At 38.8% G+C, this 25071-nt stretch overlaps 1 protein-coding gene across 2 annotated transcripts in view; it reads left to right on the top strand.

The window, feature by feature from the left end:
* TAFA2 (TAFA chemokine like family member 2) overlaps window positions 1-25071 on the top strand; it is a 192084-nt gene that overhangs the window by 117782 nt on the left and 49231 nt on the right. For both annotated transcript variants that reach the window (XR_008732573.1, XM_055712540.1), the window contains exon 2: window positions 18075-18181. Coding sequence is in view for 1 of the 2 variants with exons in the window: in XM_055712540.1 (XP_055568515.1) it covers window positions 18076-18181 (106 nt within the window). In the remaining variant the exon portion in view is untranslated. The remainder of the gene's footprint in view (window positions 1-18074; window positions 18182-25071) is intronic.

Genomic DNA, 25071 nt, shown 5'->3' with positions numbered 1-25071 from the left:
GTCTGTGAAGAAGTCTCATTTGCTCCATGCCCTGTACACCCTGGTGGTTATTATGGTGGAAGCAGGATCAGTGCTCTACTCTTTCCTGGTTACTGATGTTCATACACTGTGAGCCATTCTGCACTGTACTGAATTAGTGGGTACATTTAAGAGGGTAGGTAGACATGCATGACTGATTTCTTTTTTAGTAAGTCTAAACACTTGGCTCACCTTACTTTGACAGCTTCTGGAAAGCCTTTATTAAAAAAAAAAAAAAAAGAAAAAAAGAAAAGCATAGATCTTACCTTTTATGCTACTGAAAAAAGTGCTAGAATGATGAGAAATACGGTTTCTTTCACTTTTTTTAATATAATGGCCATTATAAACTTAAATAATTTTTGTAATCGCACTGAATATTTTTCAAGAATCAGAGTCTGAAGAGACACTGAGTAGATTTTAAATCAGCATTGCGCGGCACACTAGATACATCATAGGCTCATAAATAGAGAGATGAATTATTTCCTTGATTCTTGGATTATAATGACATTTTGGTGTGATGTCTTTTTTTGATGAAGTGTAGCTAGGTGATTTTTTTTCTGATGAACTGTGAGGTAGGCAGTTGCTTTCTACTGATTCTTCTATTGATAGAAAAATAGTACTTCTGGGAATGTCAATTTGAATAATTTCTAATCATTCAGATACTTTGATTTCTTGGCATGCATTATTGAACATGTAGTTAAGGGATATTTTTCACACTTTTTTTTTTTATTGTGTAGCTCTAACAGCTTTTATTAGTGCTTGAAGTATGCTGTGCACTGACTTTTAAACTATATCTCCAAAATTTGCTTTAGCTGTAGCCAACTAATTCATAATTCCACAGGTATTCTAGAATTCCGTAAAAAATAGGGGAAACTGCATATGGGCTTTTACAGGAACTAAGTTAGCATGTATATAGTATCATCTACTGTTTAGGGTACATTAGTCAAAAATCAGCAGCTGGAACTTAGTCTTTAGGTGTCGTTCTGAGAGATTGCAGCGGCTTCGTTCAGTACTATCTAGTGCTTTCATGGCATGCGTGTTTCCTACCTTCTTCGTTCACGCATACTCAGATACGATGGCCATAGCTGTGGTTATCTGTAGATAGTAAATTGGTCCCCAGAAGCACTGAGAAAAGGAAGTAGGACGGATAGAAGTAGGACAGCTAAAGAAACCTGCAAGGCAGATTCATCATAAAGCTCCCTGGTTACACCAAGAGACTAAAATTTTTCTCTAACTGTGCAGGGCAACTTTCCTCTTCTACTTGGAGGCATTTGAGTTCACTTTTGCATAATTATGCCATTATCTTAATGACTGCAGCATATAGTTTTCACTTCTGTCTTGCACAAGGCAGAGCTGACCCTTTACCTGAGGTCAGTGTCATAACTACCAGAGCAGAAGGTCTTCTGAGATAAGTCTCCTGCAGTATGTCCTCACAGTACTAGTACACTACATATATATTAAATAGTCTTTCAATCAGGGAATGACTTTTTAGTGTGATGGCTGCCTCATGCAGATCATTCAGCTTTCAGTGGAATATAGGTCTTTCCTGTCTGTTTTTATGAATATTTATCAACTCCTCAAATTGGAACACCTTCAACCAAAGAACTTACAAACTTCTATAATTCAAGAACAGATTGTGACCAAAAGCTGAACGTGAAGTGTGTTTCATTTCTAAAACTCCCATCTTCCAATATGTAGAAACCATATTCTGCAGTATGTCGGGACATTCACATATGACTCCAAGCTAACAAACTAAGGCACAGCTTCTAAGACAATATTTTTTTATCACTTTGTGTAGATTTTGAATAATGTGGTTTTCACAAATGGCCTTAAAGATTCGTTTCACTTGCATTGAAAAATACTGCTTTTGGGGTTATAAGAGCTCAATGTTTTGTATTTAGATAATTTTCAGAATCAAGGATTTAGATGCAGTAAGATTAAAATAAAACGTGGAAATACTGAAACAGTTTCAAGGTTGCTGGCTGTCCACCAAATTGCCTCACCAGTTACATTGCCCCATTGAAACTGTTCCCTTTGCTTCCATTCTGCCCTCTGATTTGCACTTGTTCTCCCCATATGCATTACATTGTTTTCATGGGACTGAACAAATATTATGCCTTGTGGGAATATTCTATCTCCAATTGCCAGAGTCCAAAGGATAATGTGCTGGTGGAGGCAGTGACCACTACACGCCCAGGGCAATATACATGTAGATATGTACAGGGGAAAGGGCAGAAAAGGTGAGGTTCTGTGGAAGCACAGTATCTTCTCAGGATGTCATTTGATATTCATCAAATTTTCATTTGATAAAACTAGACTGCCACAGCTTCTCAAATATGGTGGATAGTGGCCTAGCCACTACATCCACCAGTTCCCTCAGGACCCGCAGATGCGTTTCATCAGGCCCCATCGACTTGCACACCTTCAGGTCCCTTAGATGGTCTTGAACCTGATCTTCTCCTGCAGTGGTGGTTCTTCATTCTTCTGGTCCCTGCCTTTCCTTTCTGTGACTTGGGTGGTGTCGCTGGAGCACTTGCGGGTGAAGACTGAGGAAAAAAAGTTGAGTACTTTTTTTTTTTTTTTTTGAGTATGCCTTTTCCATATCTCTGATAACATGGTCTCCTATTTCCTTCCAGAGAGGGCCCATGTTTTCCCTAGTCTTTCTTTTATCACTGATGTGCCTATAGAAGCTTTTCTTGTTGCCTTTGACATCCATGGACAAATTTAGTTCTATCAGGGCTATCATATAGTGAAGCTTGCTCCAATGCTTATCCTTTGATGCTTTTTTTTTTTCCTGTTTTTTTTTAATCAAAGATAATTGCTCAAAGAAAGAGTGACTGCCATCTGGTGGGTGGGACATTCACTTAGGAGGTGAAATATATTTTTGCTGTTGCAATGAATAATAAAGTTTTGGAGAGGCAGCATTAGCTAAAGAATCTGAGAGCACCATACACTACTGCATACTCATCACAATATTTTTCTGGAAGATGAAGGTTTATATTCATTCAGCTACCTTCAAGGACCTGCACATGCATTTTCCATATTCTGGATGAATGTCTTATACAGTATTATTAAAAGTTCCGTTGCCCTGTCCTTCATTTTGTGTATTCAGTTTGATTTATTCTTTTCCTTCTTACAGTGGTCTATGTGACAATGCAAATTTCTGCATAATTTTTAATCAATGAAACTGTATTTTCTCAGCAAGTAAGCTATAGAACTTTCTTACTGCTATAAAGAAATAAGTTCCATCTCTCTTTTAATGCACTTTATAAGCTGAAAAGAGGATGTTTAAGTTAATTTGAACTAAAATTCTTTTCCGGATTTGAACTTTCCTAAAGCACTGTTTTAATGTGGGCTCATCTTTATTTTTATTCCCTACTTTTCAGATCATTAATGCATATTTACCTATCAGCATCACTCAAGCTAAAAGACAACAATAATAAAACATACCATTTTCATTTTTAAATAGTATTTGGCAATGATCATATTAAGGGGAACAGGCCAAAATAGAAAACAATGTTATACTGAGGCTCAAAGAACATTTTTGGTGTGGGAACTCCTTCTCATACTGCCTATAGATGAGTATTTCTGAAATACAGTGATCAGAAGTGTCCCATTTATCTTTTGCCTCATGTAACAGATTTTCATTATAGCTGAACAAAGAATTGATATTTAATGAGCTTAATCTGGCTGACAGTACACTGCAGATGTACAGTGGTTTATATTTATGGGAGCAGTACATTTTGGGCGAGTTGCTTTCCCACTACATTCCATTGTTTGTTCATGTAAATGCTATGCACATCTTGCAGTTAGTGAGATGATGCAGTTTAAGATGACTGCCAAACTTTCAGGTCATGGTGTACAGCTTAGGTTCATCAGCTCTGTTTTATCTTAGGTGAAGTATAATGAAAATACAGCATTAGAAAATTACACTGGTCTCAGTGTGCAAAGAAGTATCTTTTAGACACTTTCTTTCAATTAGATTTTGGTCCTCCTTGTTCTACTGAAGAAGCTTGAATTGCCACCATCAAACACAATATATTAGACTGGAGATTCAAGAGCAACCCAGCTACCACTGAAAATGCCTAAAAGCAATAACTTAAATTGACAGCTCTTCTTTTTTTCCAGGTGTATGCCCATGAGAATTCATCCTCATTCCTGCTATTCACAGGAGACAGAGTCTTAGCGGCATTTTTGTTTGACAGTGAAAACAAAATATGCCTTGCTGTGATACCAGCTAAACAGGAGGGAGCACCTACTATTACCTATTAAAAACCAGAAGAAAACCACAGAAGCAGACTTATTTAATACCCTTTTATTTCCACTTATCTTAATGGCTTTTTGTTAAAGATATCTGTTTGTATGGTAAGAAGTTGTCATTGTTTAGGCAGCATTTTTTAAATTCACTTGTGTGCTAGCCCATTTTGAATTTGAAATTTCAATTTCATTTTTTCTGTGAAATTTCAAAATTCACATAGGAAAATGAGGGGAAATTCACCTTTCCAGAATTTTTGACTTTTAAATGCAAATTCTTTATATTCCCATTTGGGTATTTATATTAATTAGACAGGAACAACAATGGTATCAGTGAATTTCTCACAGTTAAGGTAGCCATTCAGAATAAATTTCCATACAGCATCTGTAGATAATTTGAAAAAGAAGCATAAAATAAATACGTAACCACCACTTGTTATTTCCAAACCAAAAATTTGGCAATACTCGCCAAATGTGATTGTCCAGAAACTGAGGTTCATCTTTCTCAAGTTCTTAAGGCTTTAGTACATGAAAATGGAGCCTTTGTTTTGTTGCCTTTAGAAATCAGATTTTCTCTGCAGCTACAAAGGATGATTAAAATTGCAGTTCTTATCTAATTATTGGACTCTGGTAGCTTTCAGAGAAACTAAATATCAAAGAACTCAAGAAAACTCTGGGGGAGCTGTGCTTGCTTCACTCAGGGTACTGAAATGGAGGCCCATTGTTAGTGATCACAACTGTGAATTATGCAAGGAGGAATATAAAACCAGCAAACATCCTTTCTTGCATCTGTGTCATAAGAAGAGTTTTCACCTTTTACTGGCAAGGATTATGGCAAATGTAAGGCAGATAGCTGTTCAAATGAAATAGAATTAACTGATACAGAGGGAAATACACATCGGCTCAGGCTGTGCTTTGTTTCTCTTCAACTTATGAAAGCTGCAGTGATTTCCAAAATTGAAACAACATATAATGAACTGCTGATCTCAGTATCATACATAGAGTTTTCTCAAGTCTGGCAAACACATAATCATTTCCTTTGATGGTGATAGCAGTGCTATATCTATAATAGTGACTGAAATGGTATGGAAATATTACTATATCATTTTTTTCTTTGTATGTATGTACAGTATTGTACCTGTGCTCTAGTAATTTATAATGCTCCCTTATTAAAATTAAATCATGATTTCATAGAAACAACATTCTAAACCTTCCTGTCTCACCGTTTATGTTTAGAAATTTGGGTAATTTTCTGCTGGCTTTCATTTATGGCTCTTCCTGCGTTGTACTAGTTAATTCTCACTCTTACCTGAAGACCCTTCTCAAGTCTTGCACATTTAGAGTGTGATGCTTTCTTAGCATAGGAGATACATGGAAAGCCTAAGACAGCACTAAAAGAATCGTAGTGGACTGTACTGCTCTTGTATGTTACCAAATTTAGATTGTTACTGGCAGCTTAGTTCCTAGACAGTTCCAATTACTTACTATAAAAATGGACTATAAAAAAGAAGAAAAAAGCTGTCTTTAATCATAAATACTACAAGCACAGGCTGTAACCCCTTTTGAAACAAGATGCATGGAACCCTGAACATCCTTGTGTCTAATACTGGTGCTGTTAATGCAATTCTTATGAAATTATAATGACACAACCCTCTTTAATAATGAAATACAAATGAAAGCAAACAAATTTTTTGTTTCACTGAGTATGCTTAAGAATGCAAATGCAGAATTTGTTAAGAGGCCGTTAATCCTGTTGTAAATATGGTAACATCTGAGGATTTTCTTGGCCCAATCTGTATTAGGGGACAAAAAACCCTCTTGAGTCAGATTTAATTTACTCTAATAAACTTCTAATTTAAGGATACTTTAAATTGCTAGGCTGGAATAAAAGAATTTTAATTTAAGTATTAATATGACCTTTTTTTTTAGTAAGTCAGCTGAAATGTACTTGGGCTTGGTCTTTACCTCAAGCCCTGTCTGCTGATGCAACATGAAGGCAGTGCCTTCCCCCTGGGCTGGGGGATATAGTGGGGTGAGCAGGGCAGGTCCTTGCTGGCCAGGGCATGGCTCACTTCCAGTCAGTAATTTCTTAGGCTTTCCCTTTTGGCCCATCATTTTCTGTTGTTCACCTAAAGAGGTCAACTTACACATCTTAAAATTGTGGTTATTGGTAGCTTGGCTACCACACTCAGGGTAAAACTGTCAATAATCCATTGCCTGCAAATGGCAGGTATGGAGCCAGTAAAGTATCCAGTTTGACAGTTTTACAATGAGTTGTACTTTCCTTTGACAGTAGTGTTGCTTGTAGATTAGGTAGTACTCAGTGTCAGAAAAGACAGCAGAGCTCTTGTCTTTAATTTTCTGCATTGAAAGACAAGGGCTTTGCTGTTTCGCAAAATGGATCAGTTCACTGAGCAATTTGAAGTAATTTATTCTGCAATCTATGCTCTGAATTAGGGGGATGTACTGCAGGTAGCTGTTCCCTGATTTTGGTGCACAAGCTGTCCTTCCCTTTGCTGTGGTGGTTCAGTAGGAATAATGGCCCTAAAACGTGGATCAGAACTTGTCTGAGATCATCCTGGGTGACAGGTCCCTTTCAACATGCCAATGTGGTTTGCTGAAGATCTGAAAATGCTTTTCAGATCAGTCACAACCAAAAGGGCATTTTATCCAAGTATAAAATAATGATAATAATGATGTCCTTCCTCATTAGATTGTAGGGCTGCATCTACATTAGCAAATAGTTTATCCCTACAGATTTTTTAGACCCCAACTGTTGTTGCTGAGGGCATGATGTCCACATTATATTCATTTAGCGGAGGAGGCTGTTTTTATCCCCCAAACTGTTTGAGTGCATTAGGTACACTCTCAGGCTCATCTGCTTTGTTTCGATCTAAAAGGGATTCATATCGTGCCCTCCAGTATCATTCCATACTGTGATCCAGATCATAGTAAATGGTGACAACTCAAAAATTTGTTTGAAAAGTCCAGCTCCAAACTGAAATGCTAACAGAAATGCATCTTGTAAGAATCTCTGATTCAGGGAACTAGAGGAGCAGAACACTATTTATTGATTTGTTTTGTCATTCACCCTCCTGTTGTGCGCTACTGGCTAATCCCAAGTTACATATCATGCAACAGGAAGCTGGGTATAGACTTTTAGGAAGTGCAGGTTGTGACTGGCTATTTAATGAGCTCCTGACCGTATTAAAATGCCATTACAAGGCTGGTATAGTACATGCCAAAATGAGTGCATTGTTTCCAGACGTACAATAAGATGAAACTCAGCATTGCGTGGTCAGTATGGCTGTTATATAGCTGCTAGAACCCTTCAAAAGAGGATATTTGAAAAGGGGCTGGGAAATTGATTTGAGTTTTCATGGAAGACTAGGTGCTATTTAGATCCTTCAGCCATCATTAAACAAATCCTGACCTGACTTGAATCCATTCCAGTTACAATTTAAGTTAAGATGGACAACAAATATTGCATATCAATTAGTCATCAATAGCTCACCTTTCACAGTGTCTATTATGGGTTGCAGGTTCTCCCACTTGTCTCAGCTATATTGGGCACCAGTTGTTGTAGTCAGAGTCCAACTCAGCCGCACAAAGGGTGCCAATTATCACAGCACATACAGACTAATAGGTTGCAACAAGGTTTTTACCTTTGGTCAGATTCTACTGGCTGTGCTGTTTCTCCTTCCTCCAAAGACCACACCACACCACACCACACCACACCATCTGCGGCTGCTTGGTTCCCCCCCCAACTGCCGGGGTGGGGTGGTGTGGTGCAGGGTGCTGCGGTGTGGTGCGGTGTGCGGTGTGGTTCTGTAAATATCAGGGGTCAGATTAAGGACCCTGGGGGGATGTATCCAGTCTGCAGGCTGTAGTTTGAGGACCCCTGGTCTACACATTCCTAGCAAACCGTCACAGGGATACTCTGAATATTTTCCAGTATGAGCCGGTTATTAATAATTTCTTACTGTTTCAGACCCCTGGTGAGGAAACAGAGACTGAGAGGAGACTTCAAAATTGTGTGGCATATAGCATGAATCTCAAGACACCATTAGTTGTTATAGTCTATGTGACAGATTAGGTAGCATGTCAGGACCAAAAAAACACCAATATTTGATGAAATCTTGTGCATAGACAGAAAAGGTGCTGTACCTTTCTACAAGTAAGTGAAAAATTCAGATTTTTCTTCTGTGTCTATGTGGGCATACCTCTGCTGTGTACAATGCTCTGTGCCTGGATTATCTGCTAGTCTTCTTGTTCTACTTCCAGCTGGTAGCTGAAGGTTGTTTGTGAAGCCTAGCTTCCTTTCTTTAACATCTCTCAAGTCTTTTCCTATGCACTAGCTCAGGAATAGAAATGTTCATTATGTACCAGATCCATATTTTGGAAAAGCCTGGTCTAACTTTGGTCTCACTCCTTTTTTTCTGTGGAAGTGGTGCCTATGGTGGCTGTGATGAATGAGCATGTGCTAGGATTTGACATTAGAAGAGTGGAGAAATGTGTTCTGACTGTATTTCAACTAGGTTTACTCCCACTCGACAACTCTCCTGTCTTCCTAGTGTGTTATGTCAGCTCTTAGAGCTGTTTTGGTCATTACACAAGCAAGCTTCATAGTTTTCTGTGATTTGAACAAGCTGTCATTTTTTATTTACACTTGAACCCTTGCCTTCAAGTGTGGTCTAAAATGTGTGAGTCAGGTATAAAACATAGATTGGGCTCAGATCTACCTATTATTTGTCAGAAGTGCTACTATGCCTACTGACAGATATAATTGTCATGAAAATAGCAGGAGGGAACTTAAGTCTGAGTCTTGCTTCCCTGTTTATCTGCAGAGGTCTGTCACAATGTTATTTTCCAGAAGAATTCTTTGGAAGAACAAAATTTAACTTTCATTAGGGAGTCATGCAGTAGAATCTGATGGGTTCCTGTGAACATACTAAATTTCAGGTCCAGCAGGATCATGCACTATAACCATAGCACTTCATCCATATTCTTACATCCATGTAATAATCCCAGAATTAGTCCTCCAGTATTGCTTGAAAGACATTATGTTTAAGATGGTAGTCACTTGAAATGGATTTAATAATAACAGAAAAAAATAAATTCATGTATTCACACTATTGGAATACTTCTAATGGTATTTTTTCTTCTTTTTTATCTTAAAAGGCATAATAATTTTGAAAGTACATAGTTTTTGTTTTCTACATTTCGACTTATGGAAGACTCCTTCATATCTTGACAATTGTGATGCTTGCCACTTTTATGTTTCCATGATGTCAATGTTAAAACTGGGATGACAATAAGAACATTTTCAATTCAAAGCAAGTGTGATAGAAAAGAGGGTGAGTTCTAAAAAAAGTGAGGGAGTCTTAATCATAGCATATGTTCAACAATATGACTTTAATTCAATGAAGTTAGTCAAAAAGCGATTTTAGTGCTGAATAGTCCACCAATACAGTACTGTGACTTTTTGGGTCATCTCTAAATTTTGTGACAGAGAGATGGCAGTTATGCCTTGAAGATGTTGAAAAATAAGGAGGAATAGTCATCTTAATTAGATGTGCATCAGCATGGCCAACTTTTGCATGGAGCCCAGCATGGGTTCAGGTCGTTAGTGAGGAGCCTCAGAGTTTTTTTTCACATAGGTTATCACAGAGAGAAATGCTGTGAGTTTTGGGTTTTTTTGAGGAGAATGAAATGGCTTGGAAAAAAGTACTATGCTAATGCACTTGGAAAGCACTTGCTTATAGTTTCCTTTGTGAAAAAAACTAGCACTTGACTTCCTGTACTAATGTACAAAAAGGAATCAAAACAGACCTCCTGAGTCACTGAGCTGAGCATCCTGATCCTGCCTGCTGGCCAGGTAGCATCTCATCCATTTCTTACGGATATGTTTCTTGCCCTCACTGTGTTTTTTCTCTTCCCTTGATTTCTCTGTTTCCTTTCAGCCTTTGCTTTGCTCTACAAGCTAAGCTCATGGAAACTCCTCCTGTGGCAGAGCCTTAATTCCTGTGACCATCATAGAAGACTGTACCCATATGTTTTGTGGGTTCAGTTTTTCTTTTGTGAAGATTGTTGGCCAGAATTATATCAATTATTCTGAATGATAGTTTAAGAACATTCATACTTGTCCTTTGGTGTTTTTATTTGAAATATATAATTTAGTAATTTATAGGATTTTCTTTTTTTCACAGCCATCTCATGTCACATTGATATTGATGTGCTCTTGGTGATTAACTAAAATAAACCGGTTGTTTTTTACATGTGTAGTTTCAAATGATGAATTCCCAACTTGTAGCAGAAATGCTATTAGTCCCCGATACTCCATTTCAGTACTACTTGCTGTTACATGCCTGGATCCACCTTTCAATTCTTGTAGTAATCCACAAAGTTGTTGGCTTAGTGTGCAAGTTCCGGAGTGACACTGTAGGAAATGCTTTATCTAAATCCAGACAAATTATATCTACTTCATTTCTTTGTCTGGAAAATCACTTATTGTATCAAAAAAGCTGTCAGGTTAGTCTGGCACCATCTACCCTTGGTAACACTGCTACATTTTATCCCATGTTCTATTTACTTCTCTGTCTTTAATTTATCTTTTTCTTCAAAGCCTGTTCTAAGCTCTTGCAAACTGAAGAGGTCAGACTAATAGGTTTACACTTGCCCAGATCATTTTCGTCCTTGATTTTAAATATAGGCACTTCAGTTGCCATTTGCCATTAATATTTGATACTTTCTCTGCCTTGATAGATTTGGAGGCTTATCTCTGCCACTGCAATGGCCTTTATGAAATCACAGTATACCTGGTGATTCAGGTCTCAGTGAGACATTTTGTTCAAAGCCCATTGAACTGTTACCCTTTTTTTTTTTTCACTTAAACTTTTGATTGGTTAGTGAGATATGAATAAAGAAAATTTAAATAACCATCTGCAAGAGGATCACAGGTAAGATATAAGCAAATACTACTGCCATGATGATTAGATGAAGAGATAGTACCCCCTACAAATTAAAGCTTCCTTAAGCACAGAAACTGGGAGAAAAAGAGTTTAAAGTCACATAATAATATCAGAGAAAATGATGTGAATTGGAGCCTAAGTACCTTCTCATACTGAACACTTTACTGTGAGACCTTATTTTGCAAGGGTGTAGGACATCATTGGGCAAATTAAAGATATTAAAATATCTTGGATGCTTAAATGTTCTGTAAAGTTTCATGTTGGCACTTAAAAACACAATGAATGGCATGTGCGCGTCTAATGTTAGATTATTACTGTTAGTTTTATATTTTCATAATACACAGGAGTATAGAACGTAACCCCACAAAAATTAATAACATCTTCTTTCTGTGTACTTAGTAATGTGTCAGCATCAATATTGACCAGGTGAACAATCTTTTGCTCATCCTGATGAAATGACTCAGAAAAAAATTTAATATATAGAGTTAAATACATCCGTATTGTTTGATTTGAAGCTGGCTAGGAGGACAGTGCATTTCTTGTTTACTTTTTCATTGCTTTCTTTATTGCTTTCAGTTAGGTGTTGCATCTGAAAATTAATGAAGGTGAAAATTGCAATCAATTGTGTCTACAAGGAGCTGGTGTTAATCTGCAAGCAGGGGAGATTAACGCTGATAGTATAGAGAGAGGGCCATTCATCAGTATCATTTGAGTTTTCAAGGCAATATCATCACAACCATACATACCATTTCAGAAGAAAAAAAGTTTTCCCTATAATCTCGCAGGGTTTCTAGCTGTGAGGTGGCACACAGCTAGGTGGCTAAAGCATTTTATACCTCTGGCAATTTAAGCGTCCATGCTTATCAGATTTTGGAAACAATAATATATATGTAAATTTCACATCCAAGTGCTTTGAGATACCGTCGGCAAATGTAATTACCTGTATGTGCATCTGTCTCGAGCTTCCCACTACTGGGAAACTAATTGCAGCATTTAAAGAAAAATGTTTTTTTGTTTTATTGCATATTTTCATATATTCCATAACTTTTTATTTTTCAGATAGTTGAGATATTTTCTTTGCTTGAAATTGTCTCTTCCTTTAAAAGTTTACTGGATAATCATTTTTCAAGAACTCATGCTGTGTATGTACATCTCTGTCTGGGAAAGTATGTGCTTAAATTTAACTATGTGCTTAAGTCACATTGATTTAAATAAGACAAGTATGGGCATGCATGTCAATCATATGCTTAAGTATTTTTGGGAAGAAGAATTTATTTGCCTCAGTGTCTTAAGTCTTAGCACAGTAGCCTTTCAAAAGCCCTTAAGGCATTAAGCCTAAAATTCTTCAACCTTCCACTGGTACACTTCAGCTGAAAGTAACACTGACAGCCTTCTGTATTGATCTGCCAACAATGCTTTAACTATTTGCAAATATTTCTCATTAACGAGGCTAAGCTGTTTAGGGCTACTTGTTCTGCTATTAAAAGCTCCACACTGGTAAACAACAACTTTTGGAAAAAAACCCAACAAATGCCACCCCTTTTGCTTTGCACACAGAGATGTCCCATGTGACTCCCACGTAAGACCTGCATGCTTTGCTAGGCTAAATGCCTATTCTCTTGCTTTCCTTGCCCACCTAGATCAAAGAAAGTAGCTTATGAGAACAGGTCTGAATTTTTCGCCCAGCTTCATTTCAGAATCAGAATGCACTTTGTGTCTGTTACAGGCTGTGATGTATGAAGCAGAAAGAAGATTGATTTTCACAAGCTACTTTGTACCTGAAGTAATGAGAGTGGCAAATTACTTGTTCACTGAGCAAACATGACAGGAATGTCATAGAGGGAATTTATATATATGCAAACACATGGGGGTCACATTGGTGTTACTTTTACAATGTGACCTTATCCACCAGAGGGGCATTTTTAAATCTGCATTGGGTTACACAAGAAAGGCTAAATAAAACTGCAAATACCTGCACTGCCTGGGATGTAGAAACTAACAAAACTGATAAATAATGTAAGATTCAACACAGTATGGAAAATAATGTAAATGGCTGCATTATTTCTGTACAAGAGAGTTGGGGTCGGAAGTGATCTCTCCTGCTCGTTTAACATTTCTCTAAAGCAGCAAATATAATATTTGTCATAAAAGGAAAAGCAAGAGAATGTGGGACTAATTTTCTATCAGGTTTTTGTCTCTTAAACATTTCGTGAGGATTCAGTAGAGAAATAGGCTTATGCCTATTTTTATGAACACTTGCATTCACAGGGTATATGTGTTTGCGGAAGACAAATGGATCTTACTGGCACTGAAAGTTTCTACATATGTAAAGCAGGAATGAATGAATTTTGAACAGCTTCACAGAAGCTTATGTTTGTAAAGAAAAGAAAGAAAAGGAGCAACAGAGAAAAAATGCTGTTACTTCTAGGAAACAGATGAGATTTTTGTGTATAAGCTGTTAAGGGAAGAATGAGAGCTGTATTTCCTTACATTTTTTTCTCCTCAACAATAAAGATTACATGAGGTTACACTTCACTTAAAATAGGAAAGCAAGGCAATTTAGCACTGGCCGTACAATGTAAGGTAATTCCCATGTGGTTCTCCTCTATTTCTGAACTGTTGGCAAGGTGGCTGATCTCAAGCCCAGAAGCAAAGAAGGAAGAAAGTAGAAACTCAGAAGCTTATGAATGCTACATTGCTGCAGTGAAATTGAAGATACACCTCTGTGCATGGTAGTTTCAGTACAGCTGAATACTTGGGCCACATCTGTTGGAAGCGGGCTGACAGACAGGTGCAACTTATTAGTGTATTCACAGTGTGCTTCTGATGAGCCACGGTGGCCAGGGAGAAGGATTTTGGCTGACAGCAGTTTGTGAAGATTCTCTGCAAGATTCAGAGGTTCCACCCTGATAAAAAAATCCTGTAATCTTTAACCTATTTTTGTCACTAATCACTAGAACAGTCTGTTCTAGAGTCCTTGATGCCAGACTGGTGATGGTCTTACGGAGTGTGCTTCAGGGAAAAAGAATCTTACAAAGCAAAAGTTACAAATTGTGTGAATTTATTAATTATGTTATGGTGTTAGGTACAGTCACATCAGAGTCCTCTCATGCTCAGCCACTGCGTGCTTGATTTATATGTGTGACATCTTTTATGTTTTATCTTGAATGTGTCCCTGGAACGACAAAAGAAGCTATCTTTCCCTTTTCTTGCCTTGAAGCACGTTGGAAAATGAACTCAAACATGGCAGCCTTTCGTGTCTTCTTGTGTGTGAAAGTGCTGAGAGCTCCCCGAGGTTATTTCCAATATGTTTGACACAGAAACTGAAGTAATTTTTTGTTAGGCATAAACTTCGTATTTTTGTGTAAAATTGATTTTCAAATGTAGGCATCTCTTGTAGCATGGCTGTTCTCGGTTTTGATCACCTTTGGCTTATGTGGCATTACTGAAGGCTGTAAGGATCACAGTGAGGGAGAAGTTCTGCAGAAAGGAAGGTAAATAGAAAAGGAAAATGTCTCACAGAGAAAAGCATTCAGGTTAACAGCTATAGTTTGTCTGTGGAGCTCTGCATCACCTCTAGTAAAAGTAGACCTCATTTCAGAGCTCATTTGTTCTGTTTAACACAACCTGTTACGTTAGTGTAGTAACAGTACAGTAATTTTATTTCCTGGATGCACTTGTCATGGATCAGGGTTGCAAGAGGCTAATAGTTACGTTTCAGAGCTGAGGTCAAACACTGTCTAGTTCCAGTGTCTTCTCAGTGTAAATGCACAAAAAATAACCAGCATCACAGTTTCTGAGTCCAGGTGATAACGCATGCACTCAGATACTGAGCATATCTCATGGCTTCTCCCTGTTATCTAGCTGTTTGCATACTTTGCTGATGAGGTGCATCCATCCCAGCTCCCAGAATTTCTTGGACTACAGACCCTTCATTTTTATTTCTAGCGGTGCATTGCTACAGTCTGGCATTTATGTGTGTAAGCAGGACTGCTGGGAGCAGGGTGCGTCGTACCTTGTTTGTTCTTACGCAGCCACTCACGTGTCCTTGGACTGACTGTCGTGAGCGGCCAGCGCACACAGCTGCATGTCTAGTGTTATACTGCATAATTAGTTTGAAACTTAACATCATCTTCCAACTTTTTCTTATTTGAGCTGCCATATGTTATGAATGCTTTACCTGTGGAGATATTTTTTTTTTTACTGCTGCTGCTGGCCTCTGAACAATTAGTCCCAAGCTAGAACTAACTTCTACTTGCACTGGCTTTTCTGCTGGTTGTGCTTATTATGGGACTGCTATAAGCAAAGTTATGATTTTTGTCCTTCTAAAGGTGAATACCACAAATAAGTAATGCAGAATAGTGTAATAGGCTTGTGGTACAGAAGTGGTGTATTGTTTTCTCATGATTGGAAAACCTGGCAATGGCATTGAGCCCAGATTTTCTGTGTCAAAGCTGAAACCCTTCCTTTACTTTGCACAACAGTCTCTTCTTTAGTCAGTGCTGGCTTATTCCTCTTTGGTGTGCTGGGCTGTGGGCAGAGGTTTGTATCTTCAGTCTGCCACCTACCCTGAGGGGCTGCTGTTCACAGGCAGATAGGTTGGTTTTCTCTCTTTCTCCCCACTGCTACTGTTTTTCCTTACGTATTTGCATTTTCTGCTGTGCATTTGCTGCCAGCCTTGTGGCACAGCGAGTGAATCTGACATCAGCAGAATACAGGAAGGAACTGCAATAGATTCAACTTTGCTTAATGGTGCAAGTATCACTGGGTTTCGAGCAGTGATGGGTAGGTGAGGAAGAAAGATCTGATTTTAATGAGGGATGACTTGGCACGAGCATCATAACAGGTGCAGTGTGAGAATCCAGGAGTGAAAGAGTCAATTCATATTCTGTTCAGAGATAGCTGTGAAAGAGCATACGCTGAATGTGCATTCCAGTTTCATTTTTTTGTTCTTATTTACAGTGACAAATAATGTACTTCCCTTTAGCTTTGAGTGCTTCGTAAACCTGGAGCTGATGATGAATTTGCAGTTTACACTCCAAAGGCACTGGAATCAGTGCAAGAAGGCAGAACTTGGTGAGGTTCACAGCACACTGTGACCTCCACTGTGATTATTAATCAGTCAGGCTTTCAGGGGCACATCCACCATCCTAGATGTAGCACTTGCCTACTTCTCTCTCTTTCCCCCTGATAAATATGATATCTGAACCTCTGGGAAACACACTGTAGATATGTGACTTCCATCAAAGGACGCCGAGTTCTGTGCTTTGAATTCAGGTTTAAAAGGGTCTGGTACGCTTCTCAGTGGGTTCTTAATTTGGGTCATAGTGATTTGTTACACAGAGCCTGGTGTGGAAACCTACAAGCGCTAACAAGATCTCATCAATCTCCTGGAGAGCAAGATTGGCAGTTTTGCGGGAAGTAGTCTGGTTACAGGTCTGAAAATCATGAGTGGAGTTGTGGGATTGGGGGGGGGGGGGGGGGGGGCGCGTTGGGGGGTTGCCTTATCAGCTTGTGGTGTTCTGCTCGAAAGCAATTTGCTCAGAGGAAAGGAGTTGCTTTGAAGAAATGGAAAGAGGTTTGGGACTTTGAACAGGCTATTGGTTAATTCTGTATAGAGCTGTCTGCCTTTCATAGAGTTGTGGTTGCCCAAGATAGTGTTGTACATGAACAGAGCAAAAGACACGCTCCTAAATTCCTTTGGGCTTCCTACGAACATAAAAGGAGACAAATGTGCAACCGTACTGAAGTGATGCAGTTTTTTCTACTCAGAAAGGCACTGTACTTCCAGGCACTACAAAATAGCAGTAATTTTGTTCAAGTGATCAAATTTGCAGCTTTTCTAGTATAAGTGATTTGAAATAGGCATCATTGTCCTATTGACCTATCAGCAGAAACACGACCATCGTGCAGAGCTGTTTCTTAGCCAGCTATCTAGGCCTCTTCTACAGAGAATGAAAAGTGAGAGAAGGTTTCATTATTATACCTCTTGCTACTCTCTGCACAACTGTAATCCTTAAGCAGTAGAGCCTACATTCCTCAACTTGTCTTTTTGGCAGGTGGAGGGGTATTTTGTCTTTGGAGGTGGTTGCTGAGAAATGTGTTACCTTGTGCTTGAACCACCACGGTGCCTTGCTGTCACAGTGAAAACATCACTGAGCAAGATGAGGGTAGGTGTGTGCAATTTCCTTTGGTGCAGTAAATCAAATCTTTTCATTACCCGAAGATAGACAGGAAAGAGACTAGTGAATCTGCCCTGTTTGAGTCCATGTTTCCAAACCATTCATGCCCTCCTAAGAGCATTTCCCTGTGGGAAGGTTGGTACATGTGCTGGAGGTCTATTCAAATCAATTACCACCTTATGACTCATGGGCGCAATCCAAAAAGAGTTGCAATCCCAAAAGTTAAAAACTCCACTATACAGTCAGATAGAACCACACTGACCATGACTGACCCCAGACACACTAGTGGAACTGCTCTGTTCATCAAAACCTGCTGAACAGCTGCGTGGATTCATCCTTCTTGCCAGCTTTGGAAGCTGCTGTGGTTATGAGCGCTGTTTGTGTGCCTTGAGAGAAATGTGGTAAGTGGAGGTGTTCAGTTCTCCTGGTACTGACCAGGGTGGAGAAATGCTGCTGAACCAGGGAGGGAGGTTATACTGATATTCTATATGATGTACCTCATTCACAGCTAAGCAGAATTTAAGGCTTAAGAGTTGTCAGTCAGACACTTATAAAAACATCCTGAATTCTCCTTAAATTAAGTTGAAAAATGTTTTTTAAAGAAGTCTTAATATATAAAACACTTAATTTTGTGTATTTTTGTTTTCAGGATGAATAAGAGATACTTACAGAAGGCAACAAAAGGAAAACTGCTAATAATAATATTTGTTGTAACGCTGTGGGGGAAATTAGCATCTGGAGCAAATCATCATAAAGGTGAGAAATTCTGCTCTGTTCTACTACACTGTCATATCTGTGGCCTCTGTCAACAAATTCAGGAGTGTCCAGTCTATGCAACCTTTTTCCTTATGCATATTTGTGTCTCCTGGTATTGGTCCACTAATCAGTACCAAAGATGGAGAGTTTTAAATGGATAGACTTTCATTAATTTTGTGAGAATTTTTCAGTCACGTTTTCAGCATTCTCTGATTTTAGGTAATTTTGTAATTACGGTATTATAATATTTGCAATTATGGTACTATAAAAAAGATGTTAAAGTAAAAAAAAATCAAATAATAAATACTGCTTAGTTATCATATAGCAGGTGTGCTACAAATGAATTCCTGTAAGGAACCTTAGAAAGAAACAATTTTTAGTAACACATATGCTGCTAGTGTGTGCAGTTGCCTGTCAAGGCTAACTTCATGGGTAATGTGTGCTGAATGTGATTGTTTCATCACCAAAAAAAAGACTGTTTCTTCACAGTGTTGTTTGTCTTCTGTGCTTCATTCCTAACCCTGGACCAGTTATAGCTTGTGACAATGTTAAATCTGTTTCCTCTTGGTCATTCCAGCCCTTAAAATGTATACACACCAGCAGAAGCTGTGATGGTTTATTAAAGCTTGTAGAAAGGTTTTTTATTGTGCGTGTGTTTCTGTAAACCCCTAACGCAAGGAACAAGCTCTCTAGATTCATGTATTAATACCTTCTTATAGGCTAATGTAACTTAAAATGTGATCTGCAGTATAATATGATTTTGAAGTCCATGTCTCATCTGCATATGGTCTGTGTTGGCTCTTTATCCACTTATTTAAGATCAGAATAAACTCTTAACAACTTGGGTAAAGTAATGGTGAGAGATGAACACTACTGAGAGCTAAGGAGTTAAATACTGGGGAAGGATTCCAAGAACACCCCTCAGTTCATCGATGTTCGTGTACATTTTATAACTTCTCCTCTGATAGGATTTCATGAGCAGGTATTTTATATATCTAGCTGCTAGATATTTTTCTGCTGTGTGAAGATATCTTGCTTCAAAATACCTCACTGATTAGGACTTCAGGATGCAGAAACACTTTCTGCAAAGTCTTTTGTGAGTTGCGATTTGGCTGCAGAAAAAACAGATTCTGATGTGGTCCTGCAGGCCACCAAAGACGGATATCGTGCCAGGCAGGAATCATGCTGACACTCTTTGCTCTGCCTTTGTTCCCCCTCTGAACCAGAATATGGACTTGTGCTGTGGCTTGCCAGTTTAGTTGTCTATTGGAGAAGAGCCAAGATATTCTAGCCTAGATTCATAATTCTTTTGTCTTTGATTATCTTTCTTTAAAAATCAGAAAGCTCATCTCCAGACCATTTTGATTCCATCCACAAGGGCTGGTCAAGCTGTGTTTGCCTCAATCGAATTCCAACTTTGTAAAAGTATGCTTGTACTCTTTTTGAAAAACTCATGGGTAAAAACCTGTCACTAAGTATTCCACAGAAACAAATTATAGTTCTAAGCACTATTTGGGGAATCAGTGGTTCATAACTGAAAATGAAACAATCCTCCACCAATTTTAACTTTCCAGGTATATTCATGAAAAGGAAACCCCAGCAGAGCTATACCATTAATTATCTGGACAGTACCTGGCATTTGAGCCCCAGCCTTAGAGCAGAAATAACTTGAGAAATAATGAATTTGATGGTTTTAGATAAAAGAAATATGCACACGAGTCCCCCTGCAAAATCAGATTATCAACTGTAGGGATTATTTTTTACATTCCTGCAAGTTAACAAAAAGCTTTAATTTTTCTTTTCTTTAATTTGTCACTTTTCATGCCTTTAGCAAAATATATGAAGAAGTCTTGCAGGGAACAACAATAATAATAAGCTGAATTGAGCATTTAATTTCGAAAAACAGCTATTTTACCTTTAGATTCTTTTGGAAAGAAATAATATTCAGAAGGATTTTGGCTTGTGGATTTAGTAGGTCTGCAGATCAGGTGCACTCACTGTATATGGGGGATTATTTTACAAAGTACAAATCAGAGTTATGCAGCTCAACTACCATTGATTTCCAAGATACTGGGAGTTTAATTTCTCATTGTATCACAGAAAATCTTCCCCCTGCTCTAATAGCAGAAACTGAGCTAAGATACATGCAAGGAGAATTTGACACTTCACCTTTGCATGGAGTTTCCAAACACTGAGAAATGTGCGAGTTTCTTCAGTGATAATTATCCCTAGCATCATTAATCTTAATTTATAGAAGTCCTTACTAATATATTGACATGAAAATCCCTAATGACTTTGAAGGAGCCCCTACAATTTCAAAAATCGATAACCTACATTTAAAAAAAATCTTTACTTTTGTATTGACTTAGTCATATTATGCGTCAGTTGCACCAACTCTTAAACCCACCTCTTTTTCAGAGGGCTATTGTAAAAGAAAAGAAAAAGAAGGAAAGATCATCAATTTGTGAAAAATTGTTTAATGAGCATTCTGCTTTCCAGACAGGCTTCCATGGGGTTATAAACAGCTGACTCTGACAAGCCGTCTCTAGGCTCATTGTGCTTGTTTTGGGGATACGGCACAAATGAGAAATCCCAAGTCAGCAGCAAGAAAACCAGAGGCGGAGGCAGGGCATGGGGAAGCAGGCTCTGAGGTCCGGTTGAGCAGCCACCAGGGATACAAACTGAAATTTCACATTACAGCTTTTCAGCGTCAGGTGTATGGGCACCAGGTCTGTCCTTTCTCTTGAGAAGACTGGTTTAGAAGACACTTTTGCTCCATTTATCTTCAATGATTGTTAAGGTTTCATCAGTCCAGACAAAAAGTCCAAGAGCTAAAAGAGGTAGGCACTCACACTGTTTAAAACAACACACAAAGCTCACTTTTTTGCCGCACACAGGATTGAGTTCTCCTGTGTAGTTCCTGGGTATGCACATACTTACATTCCTTTTAGCCTGTCTTCTGGAAAGAAACAGCAACTCTGCTTTTTCATTTTACTTGGGACCCTGATACTATGGTGATGTGTGCTGTACCTGAGCACAGGCACGTGTGAATCGGCCCGCAGAACCAGATCCCTTTATGCTGCAGTTAGCTATGTGTGAGAAGACGAGAGTGGCATTATCAGTCTGCAAAAGGATGTTGTCAAGGTTATAAGTCTAAAAACTGATACACCTTTAGGGTGGCTGATAGAAATCCGTAAGGGTATTTTATTATATGACCGATCCTGATCCTCCTACTTATTGCTCGCACTTGGAAAACAAATAAACCTATGCAAACATACAGTGTTCACTGACAGATACGGCAGGCAGGCATCAGTTCAGCATCACTGCCTGTTTGCTATTTCTGTCACAAGCAACATGAATTGATTGTGTGACCACTGTATCACGGCCCATGTTTAAGGTTTTAAGTGTTGAACTAGTCCTTTTGGGAAAGAAATACACTGACAGCCCCTTACAAGCACTCCTCTGTAGATAGCAGGCTACTGTGAGACACATTTTACCATTAAAAAAAACCTCTTTCCAAATTTGGGTTTCTGTGAGCTTTTTGCAATTATTAAGTTCTTTTTTACATTGACAATGCAATAAGATAATCTAAATAAATTAAGGGTGCTTTTGAATCTGAGCATAGTTTAACATTCCTCAAAATACAAAACAATAAACTTTATATTAATTTTAAATCCCTGGAGAAAATAAAAAGTTGTTTAAAAATATGGGTAATCATGAATGCTTGCTTGCCAGAAGGAATTTGTTATGGAACCATAAACCACTCCATGTAGATAAACAAAGTAGTTGAGTATTTTGGGACATACTAGATGAAAAGGCATGATAGTTTATTTTAATTTTAAAAATTTCACGCAGAAGCTGAACTTTTTCATTGATGCCTATCATATAGTTAAAACAAACTAAACCCTTTATTGTTTGTAATGAGGAACTGCTGCGCCTACTTGTCTGTCAATTTGCACTACTGAGGGCACATCTTGCTATTCACAAGGAGAAAATAAATCTTGGTTTCTCCTGGCAGCGGAGTAGCAGCTCTGAAGCCCAGATGAGTGGAGGAGCCGCTGAGCCTCTAAAGCTGCTAGTTAGATCACCCTTCCCAGAAGAGTCTGCCTTTCTCAACTGCCTTGCTGGGGCAGCAGCACTGCTGGCACCCACGCTGTGATGTGGATGTAGCCTGTGCTATGCATGTGCCTGGAGTTTGGGAATGGGTACGACTATGAGAAGCAAGAAACCCAGTGGCAGCAGTGGCATGCTTTCAGGTGGAGCTGATGTGTTTATATCCATGGCTGGACTTTTGATAGTGGTCATCCTCTTCCCAATTCACCAGGTCTCTTTCCTTTTGTTTTGTGAAAAGAGTACAAATAAAATGTGCGGAACAGTCCTGGAAAGCCTAAGGAACAGTCTGGAGATTTTAACTCTTTGTGAAACAGTTAGAAATGCAGCTTAATTGTAATCATTGTCCACAGGTATCTTATTTTCTTTGTATATCTCATTGTTCCTGTTTGCTCTGGAAGATCTTTAAGTCTTAGGTCAAGATTTGTCATGTTTTCTATCAGGAAAATGAACCAAAAGATGGCAAGCCCTGAACAGGGCTCAGTATAGTTTAACACGCGTCCCATGTATCTTTGAGAATGTGAACTATTTTTAGGGGAAGAAATCTCATTGTAATGAACAAATTTAATCAAGTGTGATACTGTAGGCCAGTATGGGCAGTAGCGTGCCCGGTTCGGGAGAGTGAGTATGTGGCCCTTGCAGACAGACAGGGTGGTACAAGTTTGTTCTTTGGTTTTCTAGCACTCAGCAGGGCTCTCTTAGCAAGTGCAGTAATGCTAACGCTGCACTGAATCAGCATGTGAGAGGCTTCTGGCTCTGCCTGACCCTTGGGCTGTGGAATTGATTTGTTCTGAGGAGAGATAATATAGCACTTTGTTAAAAGCCATGGTAATGGCCTATGTGCATTGCCTCGATGCCCTCATGCCTGTTTCATGCACAAAGGGTGAAATTCACTGGTGAGTTAGGACAGCTGTTTAGATGGCTTAATAAGTGATTTATGTCATATTTGTGGTTCTTTTGTATCATTAGGGAAGTTCGAGGGACTTGAGACATGATGGTGCAATGCTTTCCAAACAGCGCTGTGTATTGTGCCTTACAGATACTGTTGATCCTCTGATCCTTGGATAGATTTTCTCCTAGCCAAACTTTCTTCTTACAGCTGTCCACTAACTGAAATTCACCCAGTTGCCTGTGTGTAACTCTATTGCTATATGTATGACTCCATGTTCAGATGTCTGTACTGGTTTGTAATCCCTGGACTCCTAGGACAAAGCTTTATTATCAGAAATATCATATATTATGGATGTGGGTAAATGTACCTTGAAGTTTACTAAAGGCAAGCCTAAGTGGAGATGCTTCTGAGCACTGAGGGTTAAGACATTGTTTTTCTTGTGCTGACTGCTTGCTGTAGACCAAATGGAACTGTCTTGATTAGGCTGGGAGAAAGCCTCCAGAGCACGTGGGTGGTCAGGTAGAAAAGGAGAGAGGCTGGCTTGCAGGAAGCTTACAGCAGGAGCAAAGTCTGGGGGACAACTGACAAGACTGCTGAAGAGACAAACAGATAGCCTTTTGAGGTGATGGAAAGGAAGGGACTTAAGGAGCCAGATGTGACTGTGTTGAGGGGTTCTGGTCTGAGGGCAGACTCGGAAAGAAGAATCCGTCCTGCCAAGGGCAGATTTGTTTATAGGCTCTTTTATTTCTGTTCGGCTTTACTTAGCACCGCTGAGTTTTCTCTGTTTTAAAATATGTCTGTGTCTAGTTTATAATAAATGACTTTGAATTACTAGTCTTGCTGAAGTTTTAAGGTACTTTGTAAGAAATGGTCTACTACAGACCTCTGGCTGACTTCAGTCTCATTGCATTTGGTATGAAAAATCGTATTAAAAATTCTTGAACATTATATCAGCTGGAACACCGCAGAATATATGTAACTGCACTGCTGAGAATCACACTAGAGGCTGCAATCATTCAGAAGAGCTGGTGAAGAACTGTGCAAGTCCTTTACTGTGGTGTCTTGTGACTGCATTTAGACTGTGCAAGTTACCAACAACAATGTTCAGAAGCTTGGGTAAATACCTACAACATATTGCAGCTAAATAATGCTGTCTAGTTTACTTTATTCAGGAAAATAAGGGGGTTGCCTGTCATTTTGGTCTTTGAGATCTACATTCCTAGTGTTTGGAGTCTCAGTGTCTAGATAACTGATACATGTAAGACCTCTGAAGTATTCAAACCTTTGTCTTCCTGTAGAATTGCCTTCGTCATGAAGTTACAGTGTTTTTAGTTCCAATATACTTTTTGTCCTTTCTGTTGAGGATTTTACACTGTGTAGAAGACAGCGCTCATAATGCAGAAAGAGAGGGTGTTTGTATTCAATTTTAAAAGCAGTAAGTACATTTAGTGCAGGGGACAGAAACCAGTAAAAAGACAACCCTCCTTCCAGCTAAGTAACCACTAGACAGCCACACGCTCCCTCTTGTTCTCTTTCCTTCCTAAAGAAGTCCTATGGGAGGTAATGGCATTCTTTGGGGACATGAGGTAAGTGGTTTGAACCTCTTTGAGCTGAAGAGGGTACCAAATGCAGATATCCCAGTTCTATGATGCGGGCTTTAATATAAAGGGTAAGCAGGAGCAGTGCCATTTTTTCCTCAGTTTGTGCTTTTTTGAAATGCCTGTACCGTAACATTTGGTGAGAGATCTGGCCCTTTGGGCAAATTGTATGTGTTCAGCATGCACCTTCTGGTTGTGTGGGCCTGTCAAAGTCTATTAAGAGTTGCTCTGCATGTTCCCAGGTTCTTTACTACTGGAATTAGGTAGGAGAAAACTGTGTAATATTTAGA

This window comes from Falco cherrug, chromosome 5 (genome assembly GCF_023634085.1).
Source record: "Falco cherrug isolate bFalChe1 chromosome 5, bFalChe1.pri, whole genome shotgun sequence".
Lineage (NCBI taxonomy): Eukaryota > Metazoa > Chordata > Aves > Falconiformes > Falconidae > Falco > Falco cherrug.
Note: the sequence above shows the minus strand (reverse complement) of the source record. Positions and strands in the feature narration are given on the sequence as shown.